Raw genomic sequence first — 19,770 nt, 5'->3', positions numbered from 1 at the left:
ATTCCTCGACTTTTATCGACTAAAAAGCTGAATCTCCATGTTGTGTGTTGAGCAGTCCCTGCAGAATTTAACATTTCTGTGGTTGCTGAATTTAACGTGAAATGAAGAAAATAGCACAAAATTCTGACCGTGTCATGTTTAGAATTGCTGCAGATTTTATCCAGCTGTTCAAATTCCGTCGCTGTCTGCATTGTTTTATATTAAACAACATTATGTTCATGTATAGAAAGTGCCATATCTCGAGCTGTCATAGAAACAGGATGGCCGCTCCCTAGGTGTGTGACGTGCTTTGACACATCATGTTAATTAATTGCTCGTTTCGGGTCAACTTTATCAAAAGGATACCCTTTTGGTGGGTGTGGTGTGCAACAAAGTTTCAGACAATGTCATTTTTACTTGAGGAAATGTCACAGTAAAGCTGTACGGGTCGTTCAGATATCATACGAGAAGCACTATATATATATATATTTATTTATTTATTTAAGCAAAAATGTGCACTTTAATTTTGACACCCACAGACATCGTCATCAAGACACAAACTTTTTCATATATGGCCTCATTTCAGTTGTCAAGTTTTGTAGAAATCAATTAATAAAAAAAACTTTAGTGTACACTTTAGTGACTAGGTGACTAACACCATCCTGTCTACTGTCCCCAGCATCTCACACGCTGGCCCCGGGCCATCGGGCAGTCCTTATTGTCCAGCCCTGTATGTTGTACAGTGTGACAAAGTTAACTGTTTATGTTAAATGTTTTTGAATCAGCAAAAAAAAAAAAAAATAAAAAAAAAAAGAGTTGCTCCACTATTCGCACTGTCTATTTTTGATTACAAAAATGGCTAAAATGATTTGGAGGGTAGGCAAATTAATTTTTAAAGAAACATTTTAGAATTAATAAAACATCCTATTATGTCTGCGACAATAGCCTATTGGTTAAGTGTCATGGTGCATCATGGTGCTCACGGCCACCCGGGTTCGATTCCTTTGCCGACCCTTCCCCTCTCTCTGCTCCCAATAATTTCCTGTCTGCAACCTCTACTGTCCTTTCCAAATAAAGTTGAAAAAGCCCTAAAAATAATTATATGAAACATCCTATTATTATATTTACAGTACAAATGCTTAGACTTGCAAATATTCTCTCCTGTTGAGGTCAAACTGTCTAGAACAGACGGAAATGTTCAGGAAAACGACACCGACTAGACAGAACACAGGGTCAAACAAACACACCATAATACACTCTTGTCTTTATTCATCAAGTGCTTTTCTAATAGATAAACAGACGTGGGTGAAAAATGCTGGTGTGAACTAACAAACACCATGCACAAAGACTCTCCAAAATGAATCACAAAGTCCCTGATATGGAGCTTTACGTAAATTTTCCTTCAGATTAGTCTCTATTTCAGAGGTCGCCACAGCGGAACGAACCGCCAACTATTCAGGCTTATGTTTTTTTATGCAGCGGATGCCCTTCCAGCCGCAACCTAGTACTGGGAAACACCCATACACACTCATTCACACACATGATCATAAACTATGGCTCATGTAGTTTATTCAACTAACCTATAGTGCTTGTGTTTGGACAGTGGAAGAAACTGGAGCACTCTAAGGAAACGCGAGGAGAACATGCAAACACACCAAATGACCCAGTCGAGGCTCGAACCAGTGATCTTGCTGTGAGGCGACAGTGCTAACCACTGAGCCACTGGAGCTTTTCATTAAAATCCCATGATGAAAAAGGCTCCTGCAAATGCACTAAAAATGTAGCATGATGTGTAACTTTCTAAATGAAACATGCCTGTGGTCCTGCATCATTAGAAAAATGCGTTTAACGGTCCACTAGTTTCTTAGCAACCACAAAAACCTTTGGCGACAGAAGAAAGGTAGAGGCTCGGTGACTGACAGGGCTAGAAAACACTTTGCCACGTGAATTGCATAATTTATCTTTATGCAATTAACAAGTCTTTCATAATGTTGTTGATGCATTTATATAAGTGTTCGCCGGGCTGGTACTTCAGGAAGGATGCGTTTGATTCTTCACAGTCTGTTCCTGTTAATGCTCAGAATAAATTATAGATCATTTCAGAAAAAACTAACTAACTTTCTTCTTTTAATTGCACAGTCAACACATTTAAGCTTTATAAATGATGTTCAAGTTGGCGTATAATAGTTCGTAGCGTACCATCACACTGAGCCACGTGGATATTATAACACAAGTCTGACATTTTTCAATCTCATTCCCTAAAGATATTTGATCTCTAGTCATTCGTCCATTACTGATACAGGTGATGCTCATATAATTAAAATATCCATTCAAGAAGTGAAACTTGTATAATCTATACATTCATTCCACAAAGACTGATACATTTTAAGTGTTTATTTCTTTTAACTTTAATATTGATAACAACTAATGAAAATCCCAAATTTAGCATCTGAGAAAATGAGAATATTGTGAAAAGGTTCAGTATTGAAGATGCCACCTGGTGTCACAGAGCTTTGTGTCCAAGCACATTAATATAGAGGCAAAGGGAAGGAAAAGATGCGGTGGTAAAAAAAAACATGTACATGCAATATGGATAACCGCACCCTGCAGAAAATTGTGAAACAAAACCCATTCAAAAATATGGGTGAGATTCACAAAGAGTGGACTGCAGCTGAAGTCAGTGCTTCAAAAATTACTACGCACAGACGTATGCAAGACCAGGGTTTCAGCTATCGCATTCCTCGTGTCAAAAAATATGGAGAAAAAAAAGTATGACATCTTGAGCATAAAAGATCACACATATTTTAGACTGGATAGTGGTGGTATTTAACAGGAATTCCTTAGAGCAGTGTTTCTAAACCACATTTTTGGAGGACCTCCAACACTGCATGCTTTGGATGTCTCCTTTGTCTGTCACACCCATCACAGGTCTTTCAGTCTCCGATAATGAGCTGATGATCTGAATCAGGTGTGTTTGCTTAAGGAAATATGGAAAATGTACAGAGCTGGTGGTCCTCCAGAAGTGTGGTTGAGAAACACCGCCTTAGAGCATAAAGTGCTAGAGTAAGGAGAGCAACTGCTGGTGGTTTGTCAAGCCCACTCACCTGTGTGAGGCACACTTCATAAATGCACAATGTTTTTTTTTTTTTAGATATGGAGTGATTGTAAGAAAACCTGTTCAACCTTTTTGTTCCCCATTTACTAATTTTAACAATAATAATCCCTAGATTAATAGCCAAAACATAACATTATGTATTTGTCATTCAAAACTTATTTTTGAACTGTGCTTTGCTTTCAGGGGAACTTTATTCTAATCAGAGTAAAAAATCTTACTTTAAAAGGTTTTTAGTTGGTCAAGGACTGCAGGTAGAGCATGTTGGTTTGTTTACTAGGATGTTAAATAGACTGGTGATGTCTGGACAGTTTGTTCTACCGGAGTCCCAGAGCTCTGTCAGCACATCTGGTTCTGACAAATCCCTCACATTAAAAAAACAGCCTGATCTTAGCAGTTAGATAATAGCGCATGGAGGTGCGAATCTTCCCTCGGTTGCATTTCAGAGGGTGACAACTCAGTTGAAATGAAATGATTCTATAGATAACCCCCATATATCTTTTCACATTTACATCGTCATTTAACAGACTTCTCTGCCTAAAGCGACGTACAATTGTGGAGGCATTCAGTGATTCAACAAAAAGAGGCAATACACATAACAAATGCTCGTTATACAAAGGAACTGTTAGTGTTTCTACGGGTGGTTTGTCAAGCCCACTCACCCGTGTGAAGCACACTTCATAAATGCAAAATGTTTTTCCTGCTTTAATTTTTTATTTTAAATCTCCGTTCACATGAAAACGCTAAAAAGATGCAGGCCGAACCATCAGGTGGGGATAATAACACTTTTATGCAGGGTTCATCACACCAAAATGGGAATTATGTATTTGCACAAGTAATATGCATACAGGTTAATGCAAACGTGGGAACCCAGCAGTGTTGGCCAATCAGAAAGGAGAAAACAGCGTGCAAACTGCCATGAGGCAAAAACTCTGATTGCAGTGTCTACATGACCACACTAGGGTAGAACTAGCCGGAGCGGTCGTGTCCCCACCAATATCCACCAACTATTAAAATGTCCCCACCAATAAAGGTCTCACACCAGAAGCGCCGCTCGGTGAGGCACAGCGTCACGCCAAACACCGCCATGCATTTCAGAATTCTAAACATAGGTTTCTATCAGGGTACACACACCGGCGCCGCAAGTCGGCGGCTGTCCGCGGCACCCAGCCACAACTCACTCAGGACACTGTTCATATGTCTGCCGTGCCAGACAGCGCCATCTGTTAAGTTTCATTTTAAATAGCATGCGAATGTGTGCTTCTGGTGTACAATACTTTAAACTGTCATGTGCTCGCTGTGGCATGGCGCTGAGCGGTGAATCCGGTGTGTGACGCCTTTCACTGTCAACACCAACCCAGACATGTTGAAAGGGCTAAATCACGTTCTCTACTCGAGTCCTACTACCCTCAAACACATATGAATATTGAGATTGGCTGTGCCTTTCCCTGCTCACATGTGAGAGGCTGTAGCTACACTCAGGTGTGAGCAGTGGCAAAACTCCAGAGGAATTTACCTGTGCCAGAATCAGGTGTGTGAGGTGAGTGGACACAAGGAGCCTATTTTCAAAGAAAAGTGTAAAGCAGGTCACACACCGGATGTGTTGCTAGGCGTCGCAACACGGCATGCACATAAAAGTATCGCACACTAGGCGCGCACATCCGCATGATATTGAACATGAAACTAATCAGATGGCGTTATGTGGTGCGGCAGAAATATAAACAGTGTCCTGAGTCGTAGCTGGGCACCGCGGACAGCCGCAGACTTGTGCCGCAGGTGTGTGTACAATGATATAAACCAATGTTTAGAATTCTGAAATGAATGGCGATGCACGGCGCGACGCTTCTAGTGTGCAACCTGCTTTAGTCACTTAAACTCAAGTTCGCAGTCCATAATAACAATGGTAGTGTTAGTGTTTTTTTCCCGCAGTCCAACATTACTGCAGGCTGATATAGTCTGTGAATAATACAGTATGAAATCTACTGCAGTACTGCAAGGGGAGGCAGCATGGTGGCTCAGTGGTTAGCACTGTGGCCTCACAACAAGAAGGTCACTTTTTCAAGTGCAGACTGGGCCTGTTGGCATTTCTGTGTGAAGTTTGCATGTTCCCCCAGTGTTGGCATGGGTTTCCTCTGGGTTCTCCGGTTTCCTCTTCAGTCCAGAAACACATGCGCTGTAGGTGAATTGAATGAACTAAATTAGCCCTATAAGTGCATGTGCAAATGTGATAGTGTATGGGTGTTTCCCAGTACTAAGTTGCAGCAAGAAGCATCCGCTGCGTAAAACAACATATGCTGGAATAGTAGGCGGTTCATTCCGCTGTGGCGACCCCTGATAAATCAGGGACTAAGCCCAATGAAAATGAATGAATGAATTTACTGCAGAATAAACAGCTAAATGTACAAGTATAAATATGCCACGATATATAAAAGATTCATAGGTCCCCACCAATCACAAGAGCAAATCCTTTTACTTCAAGTTTCAAAAAATCTTGACCCAGGCCAGAGTTTTCAAAAAGATTTGATTTTTAGTAACCCAATATTCTGTTTTCGTGTGGACAAACAGTAAACCGCCTACAAAAAAAGGTGCCGTTTTAAGAATACCCGCATTCATGTGGACAGGGCTCAGAGTCTCCGTCAGAGGGCAGTAGGAGCAGGTTAATAAACCAGGCATCCGTCACAGTCAGGCAGAGCTGGAATTGACTGTCATCCAAATCCAGTTCCTTGACGGCAAAACTCATAGTTTTGTGTGGATGGTGCCGTGAACACAAACTAGGGCTGCTCGATTTTGGGAAAAATCATAATCACGATTATTTTGGTCATAATTGTAATCACGATTATTCCAAACGATTATTAGTTGTCATATTATTAGCACTCCTGAGAATTTTTTTAAAATAAATATTTCCCAAATGATGTTTAACAGAGCAAGGAATTTCAACAGTATTTCCTCTAATGTTTTTCTTCTGGGGAAAGGCTGATTTGTTTTGTTTTGGCTCGAATAAAAGCAAATTTAAATATTTTGAAACCTCTTTTAAGGTCAATATTATTAGCCTCTTTAGGCAATATATATTTTTGATTGTCTGCAGAAGAAACTACTGTTATATAATGACTTGCCTAATTACCCTAATTAAGCTTTTGAATCACACTTTGAATTTGAATGTTTGTATTTAAAAAAATATCTACTAAAATATTGTGAGCTGTCATCATAGCAAAGATAAAATTATTTGGTTATTAGAAACGAATGATTAAAACTATTATGTTCAGAAATCTTTTTTCCATTAAACAGAAATTGGGGGAAAAGGTTGCTAATATTCAGCAAGGCTAATAATTCTGACTTCAACTGCATATATTATTTTCCTCCCTGCAAAGGAAAGAGAAATAAATACAATAGAATAAAAATATGAAACAAACTGTGCTTTTAGCATCTTCACCATAAGAAAAACACTTCAGCTACAAAAGTCTTCAGTCAAGAGCGAAGAGGGATTCTCTCATTGTTTTATTTATCATGATAAAACAGGCGGCAGTGTGCTCTGTCACTTTAATGGTTTCGCTTTCACGTGTCTTTTGATTCTCAACTTGTTTGTTTATTACAAAATGAGGGTTAATATGAATAATCACTAAACACCTTGTTTTGACACCTATTTGAACATTAAATCGCTCACGTTAATGACTTTAGATGTGTGTGCTCTCTGCTCGTCACAGTGTGCGAATGAGACCAAGTGCAGACTGCATGCTTCTGACTGTCTGCGCGCCGCACACACATAAGCATGCGGTCTTTCGCGCTTTTAAGAGCAACAAGTGAGGACAACTGGACAGGGGGCGGTAAATAATGGAATAATCGTTTATCTCGATTAATGGTTTTTCATAATCGTTAGAAGCCATAATCGAAATCAGATTTTCGATTAATTGCACAGCCCTAACACAAACACATCAACGTTTGGCTTTCTGGCATTTTTGGGACTTAATCAACAGTTACAAAGCAGCAAACATAGTTATATCCAAATCTAGATGTGCAAGATATTCTTCAAGTCATTCATGCATTATAATAAAGCATTTGTGTGAATGAATAAAGAGCATCACGATAGTAATTTCGAGTGAATGAAGCAAACGTTCATGTGTTTAATGTGAACCAGGCCTATTTCCTTTATTTTTGAGACATCTATTATAATGCAGAAATCACTTCGCACCACAATGTAAAACTGCACTCTGTCTGTACCCCCACCTTTCCACTCTGCAGTTCACCAAACAATTAATAAAGCAGTTTTTTCAATCCCCAGTCAAGCATTATTGGACAATGAGAGGGTGTCATGCTAGGGCCGATGGAATTAGCCTGTGGTCTGGAAGCTGTAGTTAACTGAGCATCATTGGCCATGCTAGATTAAACCTGCTGTGTTATGCAATCTGTACCAACCAGAGAGAGGGGGGTTATCACAGGGCATGAGGATAGCACATCAGCCTCTGCTGATTCAGGGAGTGTGCTCGTGTTTTACAGTAGCGCATGCATTTCATAACTCTAATACCACGTCCTAATCAGCTGAAACATAGACACCACGGAGAGATGATCGCTCACAGTGTCTAAGAGAGAACCACCCAAACTGAAAACGGCTGCTTTCTGTGGATACTGCCTGTGCACGTCCATTCCAGAGCAGGGGTTTTCAAACTGCGGGTATAACATGATATAGGTGGGTATAGAATATTTGGCCGGTTTACATGGTAGACTCTTAATCAGAGGATTGTTTTAATCATATTAAAATCGTATTAAAGTATTGTTTCCCATGTATACGTACTCAATGGTCGACTCAACCACACCATCAGGGCTCTGCGAACTTGGCTTTGCGAAGCAGCGTTTTCTGTATGTACGTGCATCAAAAGCAAGTGTCAGGAATCCTACCACGTTGTCCTCACAGAAACAGGCTCAGCCATCACACTGAATAAGATATATTTAGGTTTTAATGTAATTAATGCTACACACTTTAAACACATCAAGTAATATGTGAATGATGTTTGCACATGCATTATAATTTTGGCTAGTTGAGTGCGGGACAAGTGAAATAGGCCAAACTTGGGGGGGGCATGTGTCCTAAAAACCCCTGTTCTAGAGCATAGAAAGATACTGCTATACCGATTGCTGCAAACCATTTGAGTTAAACAACATGGCTTGAGTACTGTAAACTTTAGTGAGGGCAGATTAAAGACGCCTCTCATATGGAGAATAAAGTCACATGCATTGCTCAGGTTACTCACAGACTTCAGTGTCAAAATCTTGATGGTTCTGTGGGTCTCATCTATAAATCTGAGCTTTATTCTGTATTCTCTATTGGATTCAGGTCAGGTAATTGGCTTGGCCATTCCACAGCTTGATTTTCTTTCTCTGAAAGCATTTGAGAGTCTCTTGGCTGTGTTTTGGATCATTGTCTTGCTGAAATGTCCACTCTGGGTTCATCTTCATCCTCCTGCTAATGTAGATGTTGGACTGAAGCAGCTGATCTTCATTTACACTGAGGAAGGGCAGAGGCTTGCTGAAGAACTACTGAGAGATTTCAGCTGCTGTCTGGGCTTTCACTGCCGAACTACACCTCCCTATCTTCATGTAGTTCAATACCTTTTCCCTGCGTCATTTCATTTTATTGCGCATAACTTCATTTGTAAATTAGATTAGATTTGTTTTCTTTGCATATATGGGTTTCTTTGGTTGTTAACAACATCTGGGAAAAATTCAACTCAACAACACTTTTAGAAATATGTTGTCTGAGACAAACGGTGACGTGTTCGACACTTATTTCTCCGCTGTATATATTGAGTCATATACACATTTATTATTTGTATTAATAATGTGTTGTCAAACTTTTAGAGTATGAGTAACTTAAACATTTTAAGTTCAGTTATCAAATCGCTAAGAGTTCAGTTAAATTAAATCCGAAAAGACTATATCTACTCGAATGGTTTGGTATCGCTTCTAGCATTAGAGAACACAAAAAAAATAATTAAATTCATAACTCATTTTATTTGAGTTCTGCTTAATATAATCATAAGATGCTAAATAGATTAACTAAATGAGAAATGAACTAAATCTCTCATAATAATGCATGTTAGTTTTGCGACCCAGCCCAAAATGTTTGTAAGTTTTGTACAATAATAGAGATTATCATTTTAGCATTGATAACTAGAAACTGTAGCATGCGGATCAAACTAACAGTCAAACAAACATTACATTGCTGAATTACCTTTAAAGTGCATACTGGAGAATGAGCAAACTAAACAGCATTGTAAATAGCCCTGTCACAATAGTCAATATATCAACTTATCGCACAGCACGTTGACAAGTCCTCAATCATTTTTGGTGATGCAATATATATCGCCAATACATAAACCAATTCTAACCACATTTTAGCTATTTGTGAAGCCTCTCTATCTCTACTGGAGGTGTGAGTGTCAGTATGGTTAAAAATAAAAAACAGTATAGTATTTACTCTAAATTACTATAGTATATTTTCATGTGGGTGCCTGATGACTGAAAATAGATCTGTTAATTTTTATTGGGGGTTGGGTTAATTTTAAAATTTATCATCATTATTATTATAAATTTGTTCAGAATATTTGTTTTCACATTCTAATTCCGATACCTGACTATTTATTTGTTAAAATGACTATAATTTAATGAAATGATTTTAAGATATGTGTTCTTTGGAAGTGTGTTCTTGCATTATGGTGCTATTATAGTGCCAAAATGGTCTTAAAATGACAATAATATTGTTTATTGCAATAAATTTCGTTGCTATATATCATACCACAAAATATAGATACAGTATCATGCCAAGCCTAATTGTAGAAGCATTGCTAAATTTCAAGACGCTCTTTCAAAAAAAAAAAACTTCAAACAAAAAAGAGAGCATGCATTTAATCGCAATTTCATAATGATCATACTGGACATGGCACACAATGCCTAAAACATTAGTGAGAGAATGCAAAAGCAGTGAAATCTATTTTCCTCGAACAGTGTTTCCTCTATAGGATTTTTTCCAGCTGTGGCGTCCCCAGCCCACATACATCACTGCACTCACACACACAATAAACAATAGCCTAGCGAACAAATGTCAGATCACAGATGTTAAGAAACTTTCACTGTGCTTTAAAATGAAATACTGAGGTTTTGGTTAATTCGCGTGAAATTCATGTGTTGTTTATAATAAATGCCATTTCCTTTAGCTATTTTTAACTTATTTTCATTCACGTCCTTTTATGAATTCTGGTAAAATTGACAAAATGATAAGCGCTTAATAATTATAGTTATAGGGGCTGTAGATTTAGGTGGACTTTTTGCAATTTAAGCCTAAATAGAGTATTTTTTTTACTTAAATTAAATAAAAATGTGTTAATCAGTCCAAAATCTTACAGTGATAGTTTAACCTGGATTTAAAATGTTTATTTACTATCAAATGCTTCCAAATCTTTATCATATCCAAGTTGTTTCCTTTTTCTGTTTCCACAAATAAAGATACTTTGAAAAATGTTCAGCACTGACTTCCAGAAAAGTGAAAACAAATACTATGGATGTCAGTTACCAACATTATTCAAAATATCTTCTTATGTGTTCACAAAAGAAAGTCAAACAGCTTTGAGTCAAGCAAGTAAAGGAGTCAATAATTTCGTTTTGTGTGAACTGTCCCTTTAACAGTTTAAAATGACACGCCTGAAGTCTTACATTATTATATTAATGGTTCATTTGCTGACCTTATGAGCGAAGCCTCATCGAGTACTCAGGCTGAGTAGAGTACTAGGGCTGCACAATATATCATTTCAACATCGATACCGCAGTGTGAGAATATCCAATAGTCACATTGCAGGATCTGTAAAGTTGAGTTTGTAGTGTAATTAACCAGAAAACATAGTTCAGAACACAGTTTAACCCTAAAAGAGTGAAATATTTTCTTATTATGTACGAGTTAACTGTATATAATCATTTCTATAATGAAGACTATAGTAGTCAACACTTGAGGTTGAATCTAAAAATAATCTTTAGACAAGAAAGGATCTTGTTGAATAGTTTTGGGACAATTTGATGAAGTTTTGGTCCACTTCAAAAGTTTACTAGTGTATACCGAGATTTACAGTGCTCAGCATATATATGATTTTAAGATTTAGATTTTAAATTCATATTTTTAATAGGGAGCTGGAGCTAACAAAATAACTTACAATTTGTAGGTTAAATTTATTTATTTATTTTTTTTATTAATTATTTATTTATTTTTGTTGTTGCAATATTTAGCTTGAATTGAATTGCATTATTCTTAGTTTATAATAATTAATATTAATTATATATTTATATTAATATATGTGTTTAATAAATCTGTTTTGTTGAAATGCACCAAAATGGTGTGTACTCAATTATCCTGAGGACTGTATTACATTCGATTATTTAAGTTTCGCACTTAAATACTGTTAGGCTCTCCAGAAAACCAGAAAAGCACTATTTATTTAATTTGAATCTGTTCATTTTTTTTAATTGACACTAGTAATTGGTTTCCGCATTCGGAAGTGAAAGTGAAACCTGTGCGCACCATTAAAATTATCATATCGCATTTTAAAGTTATGACTATGACAAGCATTTGATGTTTTTTCTTTCATAGTGAACACAAAGTGTTGTGCATGAAAATAAATGCTTACTGTGTCAGTATAACAACCCTAGCTGATATATAATATTGAATATAATGCAAGAAAGAGTCTGATAATGACAAAATTAGAATTTTACCAGTGAAAACAAATGGTCTAATGTTGTTAATGACAGATGACAAGCACATGTCTTAAACATAATAAATCAACTTTATAATTAGGAATAGTTGTGTTCTGATGTCATCATTTTACTGTGAATTAACAAACACCATATTGAAAGTCTGTTCAAGTCTACCATAATGACTATAAAAAATGTAGATAGTAGATCTATACATAGGTCTATTATTGTTGTTTTTCCATATGATTGAGAATCAACAATAATAATAGGCTGATCATATTAACCTTTATTTTACATTTACAGAGTTATAAGAAAATTGTGATCTTGATTTTAAGCAAAAACAACCATGATCCACATTTTTGCCAGAATCGTCCACCCCTACCTTAATGTTTGCACAAATTTAAGTGGATTAAACACAACACAATTAAGTTATCCCCTTTAAAATCTCAACAATTGTGTTGTTTCAGCGCATTTTAAGTAAATAGTCCAAACAAACATCATTTTTGAGAGTACTTGAAACTCTGTATTTGAAGATGCCAGAGTTTGGTCAAAAATCTAAAAAACAGGATCCGCCCTGCTGCTAAACAGGTCATTGCAGCATCCGCGAGTCGCTTACATCCCCAAAAGTGTGACCTGATTTGGTATCAAGCAGTTTCACTCGCTGAGAGCCACATCCGCAGCCCCCCAGACCCCACATTGCTGCACTTGTAGAGGATACGGCTTACATAATGAGCATCCTCCTCACTACCACCTGAAAAAAAATCCCAGCGCAGCAAAGACCAGCCCTCCAAGTTATCCAGCACTGCACCAGAAACTTGCGCACAGTGACAGACAGGGGGTTGCACACACCTGGATACGCAACTTATTTCTAAAGCGCGGTTACAATGGAGATAGTGTCAAAGCGGATGAAGTTCTAGTAAATGGCTTCAGTCCAGTTGAAAGCACAGGGTGCAGATATAAGAAACACTTTTGCAGGATGCATGAGGAGTTGCATGCATATCACACATTGGAGTTGCATGCAATTATCACACGTTGATCTAAAGCATCTGTACTAGTCCTGCACTTTATTAGTGCATTAAAACAACGGTCTCGAAAGACTGATTCAACCTGCACCTAACCCAAGCGCATCTGATTAAATATGAATCCAGCATCAATAAGTCAGTAGTCCCACACACACACACACACACACACATTCAGCAGCACTCACTTGCACCTCAGCCCGCTGGCGAGCTTCACCACAGCAGTATTAAGTGAAACGATCCAGTCCAGGAGCCACATGGCTGAAGAGGACAGCGCGGGGCAGGATGGTGCGGTGCGAGCCACTGTTAAACCGCAGACTTTCTTCCTATCTATCTCTCAGCCTGCTGTCCGCCTCAACACTACTGAACACTAGTGAGCTGGAAAACAAGGCAGCGCGGGAGGGAGAGATGGATGGAGGGAGGGCGCGAGAAACAGGAGCAGAGGAGGAGGGCGAGAAGTGAGTGTAAAAACTCACTGGCGTCAAAAGCACGGTGTGGCGTAAGTGCACCGCAGGAGGACAGGGCACGTCGATCACAGCACACACACACACACACACACACACACTCTGCCTCTGTTCTGCAGAAGAGCCGGACTCTAGGTTTGACAGTCTGACATGTTGTATTTCAAGGACACAAGCAGCAGACCCTAGAGGGCATGTTCCTGTATGCGCGTGCTTTACCTGACGAATGAGTGTGTGTGTGAGGGGAAATAGGGAATCAGACGCATCAGGGTTGATGGCTGTCACAAAGCACTGTTATGTAACCCGTACTTAACTATCTTCAGGGAAAGCGTGCAGTCGTCCAGCATTTAAAAGAGGAATGTGCATTTATACAAACACATACACACTCCCTGACTCCCTGAGTCTTGTTGTCGATCCCAGTTGTAAGAGCAACAAATAATAGCTTGACTTCTGGTTGATCACTTGGAAAAGTGGCAGAATTTTTCTGATGAATCCTCTGCTGAACTGCATCCCAATCATCACAAATACTGCCGAAGACCTACTGGAACCAGAGATTCTCACAGAAATCAGTCAAGTTTGGTAAAGGAGAAGTCATGGCTTGGGGTTACATTCAGTATGGGGAGATCTGCAGAGTGGATGATCAACATCAACAGCCTGAGGTATCAAGACATTTGTGCTGCCCATTACATTACAAACCACAGGAGAGGGACAATTCTCCAGCAGGATAGCGCTCCTGCTCATACTTCAGCCTCCACATCAGTTTCTGAAAGCAAAGAAGGTCAAGGTGCTCCAGGATTGCCCAGCCCAGTCACCAGACATGAACGTTATTGAGCATGTCTGGGGTAAGATGAAGGAGGAGGCATTGAAGATGAACACAAAGGATCTTGATGAACTCTGAGAGTCCTGCAGGAACGCTTTCTTTGCCATTCCAGATGACTCTTTCAGAGCTCAACAATAACGCCCCATTCACACGGGGCTTCAGCGTCAACGATTGACTGAAGGCGTGTCTGAAGTTGGGGCTACCGTGATCATCTTAGCAGCTTCAGCCAATAAAATTCAGCCAGCAATAGGCCACTCTCTAGCTGGTGTATTTGCATACAGCGATCTGATTGGCTGACGCTTCCGTTGGCACTTGAAAAGTTGAGCTAGTCCTAACTTCTGCAGCGAGCAACGCCTCTGGAGCGGCGCAGTTCGACAAGGCCTAACGTCACCCATTCAAAGTGAATGGGAAGCGTTGATGCTGACGCCCCGTGTGAATGGGGCCTAAGGACTGCCCGATGGCCCAGGGTCAGCGTGAGAGACTCTTAGGACAGTAGAGAGGATCATTACTGGCCTGATTGGGACAGTGCTGCCTTGTCACTAAACATACTACTTTAATTTTGTGCTTTTAAATTTATAAATGCTACCTTCTCTGTGATGTCGTAAACACGATATTGCTTTTTGGTTTCTCTTATCTGATTTGATGTATTGAGCATTTCACTTTTTTTCCCGTAACCTGGTAACAACCTGTACAGCGACGTGGCGGCAACATCAAACAATGAGGGTAAAACAAAATTTCTGTTTCCAACTTCTTGGAAGCAGACATTGACATGGGAACAACTCGGAGTGATGTTTTGCACAATTTGCCGTCAGTTTGGCAAGTCAGCAGCCTTTTGTTAAATAATTTCGAACTGCAATAAAATACCTGCACATTTTCCATACTACTCTTTTTGCTTGCACAACACTTAGAATTTTGCTCATTATACATTTTTACATGTTTTAAATATTTAAATTCTAGATTCACAGACACTATTAATTAAAATGTGTGGCTAAAAATAGCTCTTAACTTCTCTCTCTCTTTTTTTTTTTTTTTTTTTATTTTTTGGAGTGGGGCCAGTGAAAATTTTGCCAGGGCAAGTAAAATCTGAATCATTGGCCCAATCGGACCAGTTGAAAAAATCCTTAGCGTTGAACATTGCTGCATTAATCAGTGATTTGACTCAGAGATGTATGGATGCAGTCCTCCAAGCTCATAATGGAGTCAGACACAATATTCATTCTGTCTCCACTGCAGCAGGACTTTATATTCTATACTGGACATTATTTCTGTTCAGTGACAAGACTTTTGTCTAAGCAAAGTCAGACATTACTGTCCTAATAAAATGATAAAAAAATTAAGACATGATCATATTTTGTTTTGCTAAAAATCATAATCTAGAGGCCTTTGCCTTTCATATAAGCCACTTCTGATACCAAATGATCAACTAGAAGTCAAGTTATTATTTGTTGTTCCTAAAACTTGGATAGACAACAAGACTTTTGTTAGGTAGTGTAGGCTTTATTGTTCTCTGCAAGAACTCAAGCGATCTGCTCCATTATGCTCTGTGCCGATTTCAGCTTTGAGAGTTGCACTTTTTCATTTTATAATCAAAGCATGCACGGCTGTGGGAAAGCACATCAAGTACTGAACGCTAAGCAATACTGATTACCTGCTACATATTCAGTCTCATTTTGTTAACAGAGAGGAAGAAATCAGTGATCATTGGCTATTTTTTCTTCCTTCTGTATCTTCTGTATATCCTTTATCCTGTCACGACAAGACTTTTGTCAGGTAGTGCATGTCTGCAATGTGCATCACTTCGCAAAACTACTATAAGATAAAGCCAGTAAGCAGGTTTACCAACATTCTGTATGGTGATGTTTTTATTTTACATCATCTTTATTTACTCCCTGGGCTGTATTTGATTAAAGAAGACACATTGGTCCCATAAGATGAGGACAAACAACCGACAGTAACTTGAAAGCCAGAAACATATCAATTTTAGATGAGAACTATGAAGCTCCGCCAGAAGCAAAGTCTCATGGGCTTGTGCTACTGACCAAAAAAAGACTGTCCTGGAGCAAACAGCACACCTCGTGAGAGGAGAGAGAGAGGAGAGAGAAAAAGTAGACAAGTTTGAAAAACTTGTGTTGATTCAGCTCATTTTATACAAGTAGTTTGAACGTATTTACATACAGTTGAAGTCAGAATTATTACCCCCGTTTATTTCCCCCCCAATTTCTGTGTAGCGGAGAGAAGATTCGTTTAACACATTTCTAAACATAATAATTTGAATAACTCATTTCTAATAACTGATTTAATTTATAATATTAGACTAGATATTGTTTAAGACATTAGTATTCAGCTTAAAGTGACATTTAAAGGCTTAACTAGGGTAATTAGGTTAACTAGGCAGGTTAGGGTAATTACGCAAGTTATTGTAAAATAATGGTTTGTTCTGTAGACTATCGGAAAAAAAAAGCTTAAAGGGGCTAATAATATTGACCTTAAAATAGTTTGTAAAAAAATTAAAACTGCTTTTATTCTAGCCAAAATAAAACAAATAAGAATTTCTACAGAAGAAAAAATATTATCAGATATACCGTGAAAATGTCCTGAATCTGTTAAACATCATTCGGGAAATATAAAAAAAAAAAAAAAATTCAAAGGGGGCTAATAATTCTGACTTCAACTGTAATATTTATGTATAATATTTAATGTATAAATATATAATTATTTGAGCAATTCCAGCGTTATGGATGCGACATTTGCAGTAAAAACTCAAAAGATAAATCCACATAGAAAGTAAATGGCAAAGTTAACATTTGCACGGAATTGCTTATGTATATATATATATATATATATATATATATATATATATATATATATATATATATATATATATATAAAATCATTAATATTATTTTATAATAATTTTTACATAGCAGCATTTAAATGGAAAATCATATTTGACGATATATGCATTATTTGCGTTGCTTTACTCAACAGTTTTCTGAAAATAAAGGTTATTGTTAAAATTAATTCCACTTCAGGAATGACAGTAACATTGGACATTCGTTTGGAATCATTGCTTACATTTCAACAAGTCATCTCTCCACGTTATACTGCAAGTCAAAATCAAAATAAACATATAATTCATTTAATCTGAAAGACGTTCAGCCTGTTTAAAAAACACTATCATCAATGTCTTCCAAAGCGGACAATCGAACAACATTACAAAAACTTTGCTGCGGTTGATAATGAGCTTTAAGAATGCCGTCGTGTACGTCTTTACCGCAAATACAGCCTATTCTATTGCCTAATATAATCTATAATCTATAATATATATATATATATATATATATATATATATATATATATATATATATATATATATATATATATATATGGCGTTCTTAAAAATCAGTAGGCTATGTTAGAAAATTGACTTGATTTTTAAAATTGCTTCTTTTTACTGTGATTCAATGTGTTTATGGTCAATATCAATCAATGCATTATAACTTTGAGCATAAGCATTGCGTCACAGTTAATGAGTCGGCCTATCTGGTTTCAGAATATTTAAAAAACAAGCCTTTATTCGGTTGTGTTTTCTGGTGATTTTATTCTTTGTTATTTGAAATAAAAAAATTTAAATCAAATCATTTTTGAATTTAGATTTTTTTTCCAATATTTATTTTTGAATTTGAAAATGAAAAACGACTCATTTTTTGTTTTTTTCAATATCCGTTTCTCAAATGAAAATCCAATGACTTAAAGATACACTGACCAATTAAGCTGTCCCTGGAGTGAAATATCGAATAGATCAATTCCAAATTTACAGACATCTTAATAAATGTAAGGAGTCTTTTAAAATTCATTTGGTGTGCCATTAAAATGCTGTTTTTTATTTATTTGTAGGTCAACTATGATTTCTCCATAAAGTATCCTAGTATGACAGAGAAATATTTTCACTTTGTAACTCTCTCTCCATCTACTCATCAGTCTTGATGATCAGACATTCTTCTTTCATAACTTTACGCTGATGATCGTATACTCGATTCAAACTCAAATGTACTCACTTTTTGCCAGGTTTCTTGGTTTTGGTCCTTTTCTTCCTGGCCTGAAGTGCAAGTACTGTCAAAGAACAGATAAATGTGCTTTGTTAGCACACTTTTCATAAACAATGTAAAATGTATATAAATATGTAGACAATAAATGTACATTTCTATTTACTAAAGCTGCGGAAATAAAATTTTCAAAGTTATTTTCGATTTTTGGCATTGATGGGGATTTTTTTGTGTTAAATTTATTTGTATTAATTTTTACCTTGTTATAATGCATTTTTATGACTTTAGAAAGCATATTATAACAGTATGTATCAGAGATGGGGTAATCAAGTCACATGACTTGACTCGAGTCAGACTTAAGTCACAAAATTTAGGACATGAGACTTCCTTGAAAAATAAACTTGTTTTTGTTAAATACACAACCGTTTGTTTTATTTTATGCATTTAAAAACAAAACAAAACCAAAAGTTCTAAGTCATGTATGCGCAGTATTAACAGCTCATCGGTTCTCAGATCGGTCCGAGAGAATCAGTTGAATTTTTGAATTTGCTGGACTGGATCATTCGGTTCATTAAGACCCACTTTAAATGATTCATTAGATTAAGTCGATATATATGTGTGTGTTTATATATATATATATATATATATATATATATATATATATATATATATAATTAGATTGACTTGAAAGTGACTTGCTAGACCAAGCTTCGACTTGACTTGACGTGACTTGAAATAGACAGTGGCTTGACTTGAGTCTGACAAAAATTGACTTGACTTGCTTGAGACTTGAAGGTTATGACTTGAGACTTGCACATGTGTGACTTACTCCCAGTCCCACCTCTGGTATGTATTAACAAGAAATGACTGTGGCTGACAATGGTTGTTACAATTAAGCCAAACACTGTTGGACACTAACTAAACTAACTAAATAATTTTTTGAATTTTGAGTTTAATGTTGAGAACTTTTTAAATAAAAAAAAATTAAAAATTGTTATTAATGCAAATAAATGCATTGCATAACAATGGATAAATGGATAATAATTAAAAAAGATTTAAATGTGTTTATCCAATAAACAAATAAATGAATAAACATGCTGTGCTTTGTAGAATTAAAAAAAAGAAATGAGCCAATTACTGAGAAAATATAGCTACTATTTAAAGTAAACTGAATTAAAATTGTGTGAAATCAGTGATCATACTTCCAGTGCTCATTTGTAGGAGACTTGTGTGTTGTTAGTAAAAAACAAATGGTTTGTCTAACTTTGTTCATTATTTGGCGAAAACCAAAGTGTTACTTTGTGCCCTGCTCTCCCATAATCAACGATAATATTTTAGAAGGCGACGTGGTGGCGCAGTAGGTAGTGCTGTCGCCTCACAGCAAGAAGGTCACTGGTTCGAGCCTCAGCTGGGTCAGTTGGTGTTTCTGTGTGGAGTTTGCATGTTCTCCCTGCGTTCGCGTGGGTTTTCTCCGGGTGCTCCGGTTTCTCCCACAGTCCAAAGACATGCGGTACAGGTGAATTGGGTAGGCTAAATTGTCTGTAGTGTGTGTGTGTGAATGTATGTTTCCCAGAGATGGGTTGCGTACATAAAACTTGCTGGATAA

General features: G+C 37.2%; 1 protein-coding gene and 1 long non-coding RNA gene across 2 annotated transcripts in view; one reads left to right on the top strand and one right to left on the bottom strand.

Moving 5' to 3' along the window:
* srpk1b (SRSF protein kinase 1b) overlaps positions 1–19,770 on the bottom strand; it is a 65,251-nt gene that overhangs the window by 44,432 nt on the left and 1,049 nt on the right. Inside the window, 1 exon segment of the mRNA NM_001080669.2 lies at positions 18,177–18,231. Coding sequence (NP_001074138.2) covers positions 18,177–18,231 — 55 coding nt within the window.
* The window catches only part of LOC141376509 (uncharacterized), a 48,160-nt gene continuing 31,518 nt past the window's right edge, over positions 3,129–19,770 (top strand). Inside the window, exons 1-2 of the long non-coding RNA XR_012386944.1 lie at positions 3,129–4,408; positions 4,702–5,720. This is a non-coding gene — a long non-coding RNA (uncharacterized lncRNA). The remainder of the gene's footprint in view (positions 4,409–4,701; positions 5,721–19,770) is intronic.

This window comes from Danio rerio, chromosome 11 (assembly GCF_049306965.1).
Source record: "Danio rerio strain Tuebingen ecotype United States chromosome 11, GRCz12tu, whole genome shotgun sequence".
NCBI lineage: Eukaryota > Metazoa > Chordata > Actinopteri > Cypriniformes > Danionidae > Danio > Danio rerio.
This window is presented reverse-complemented; position numbering and strand designations above follow the sequence as displayed.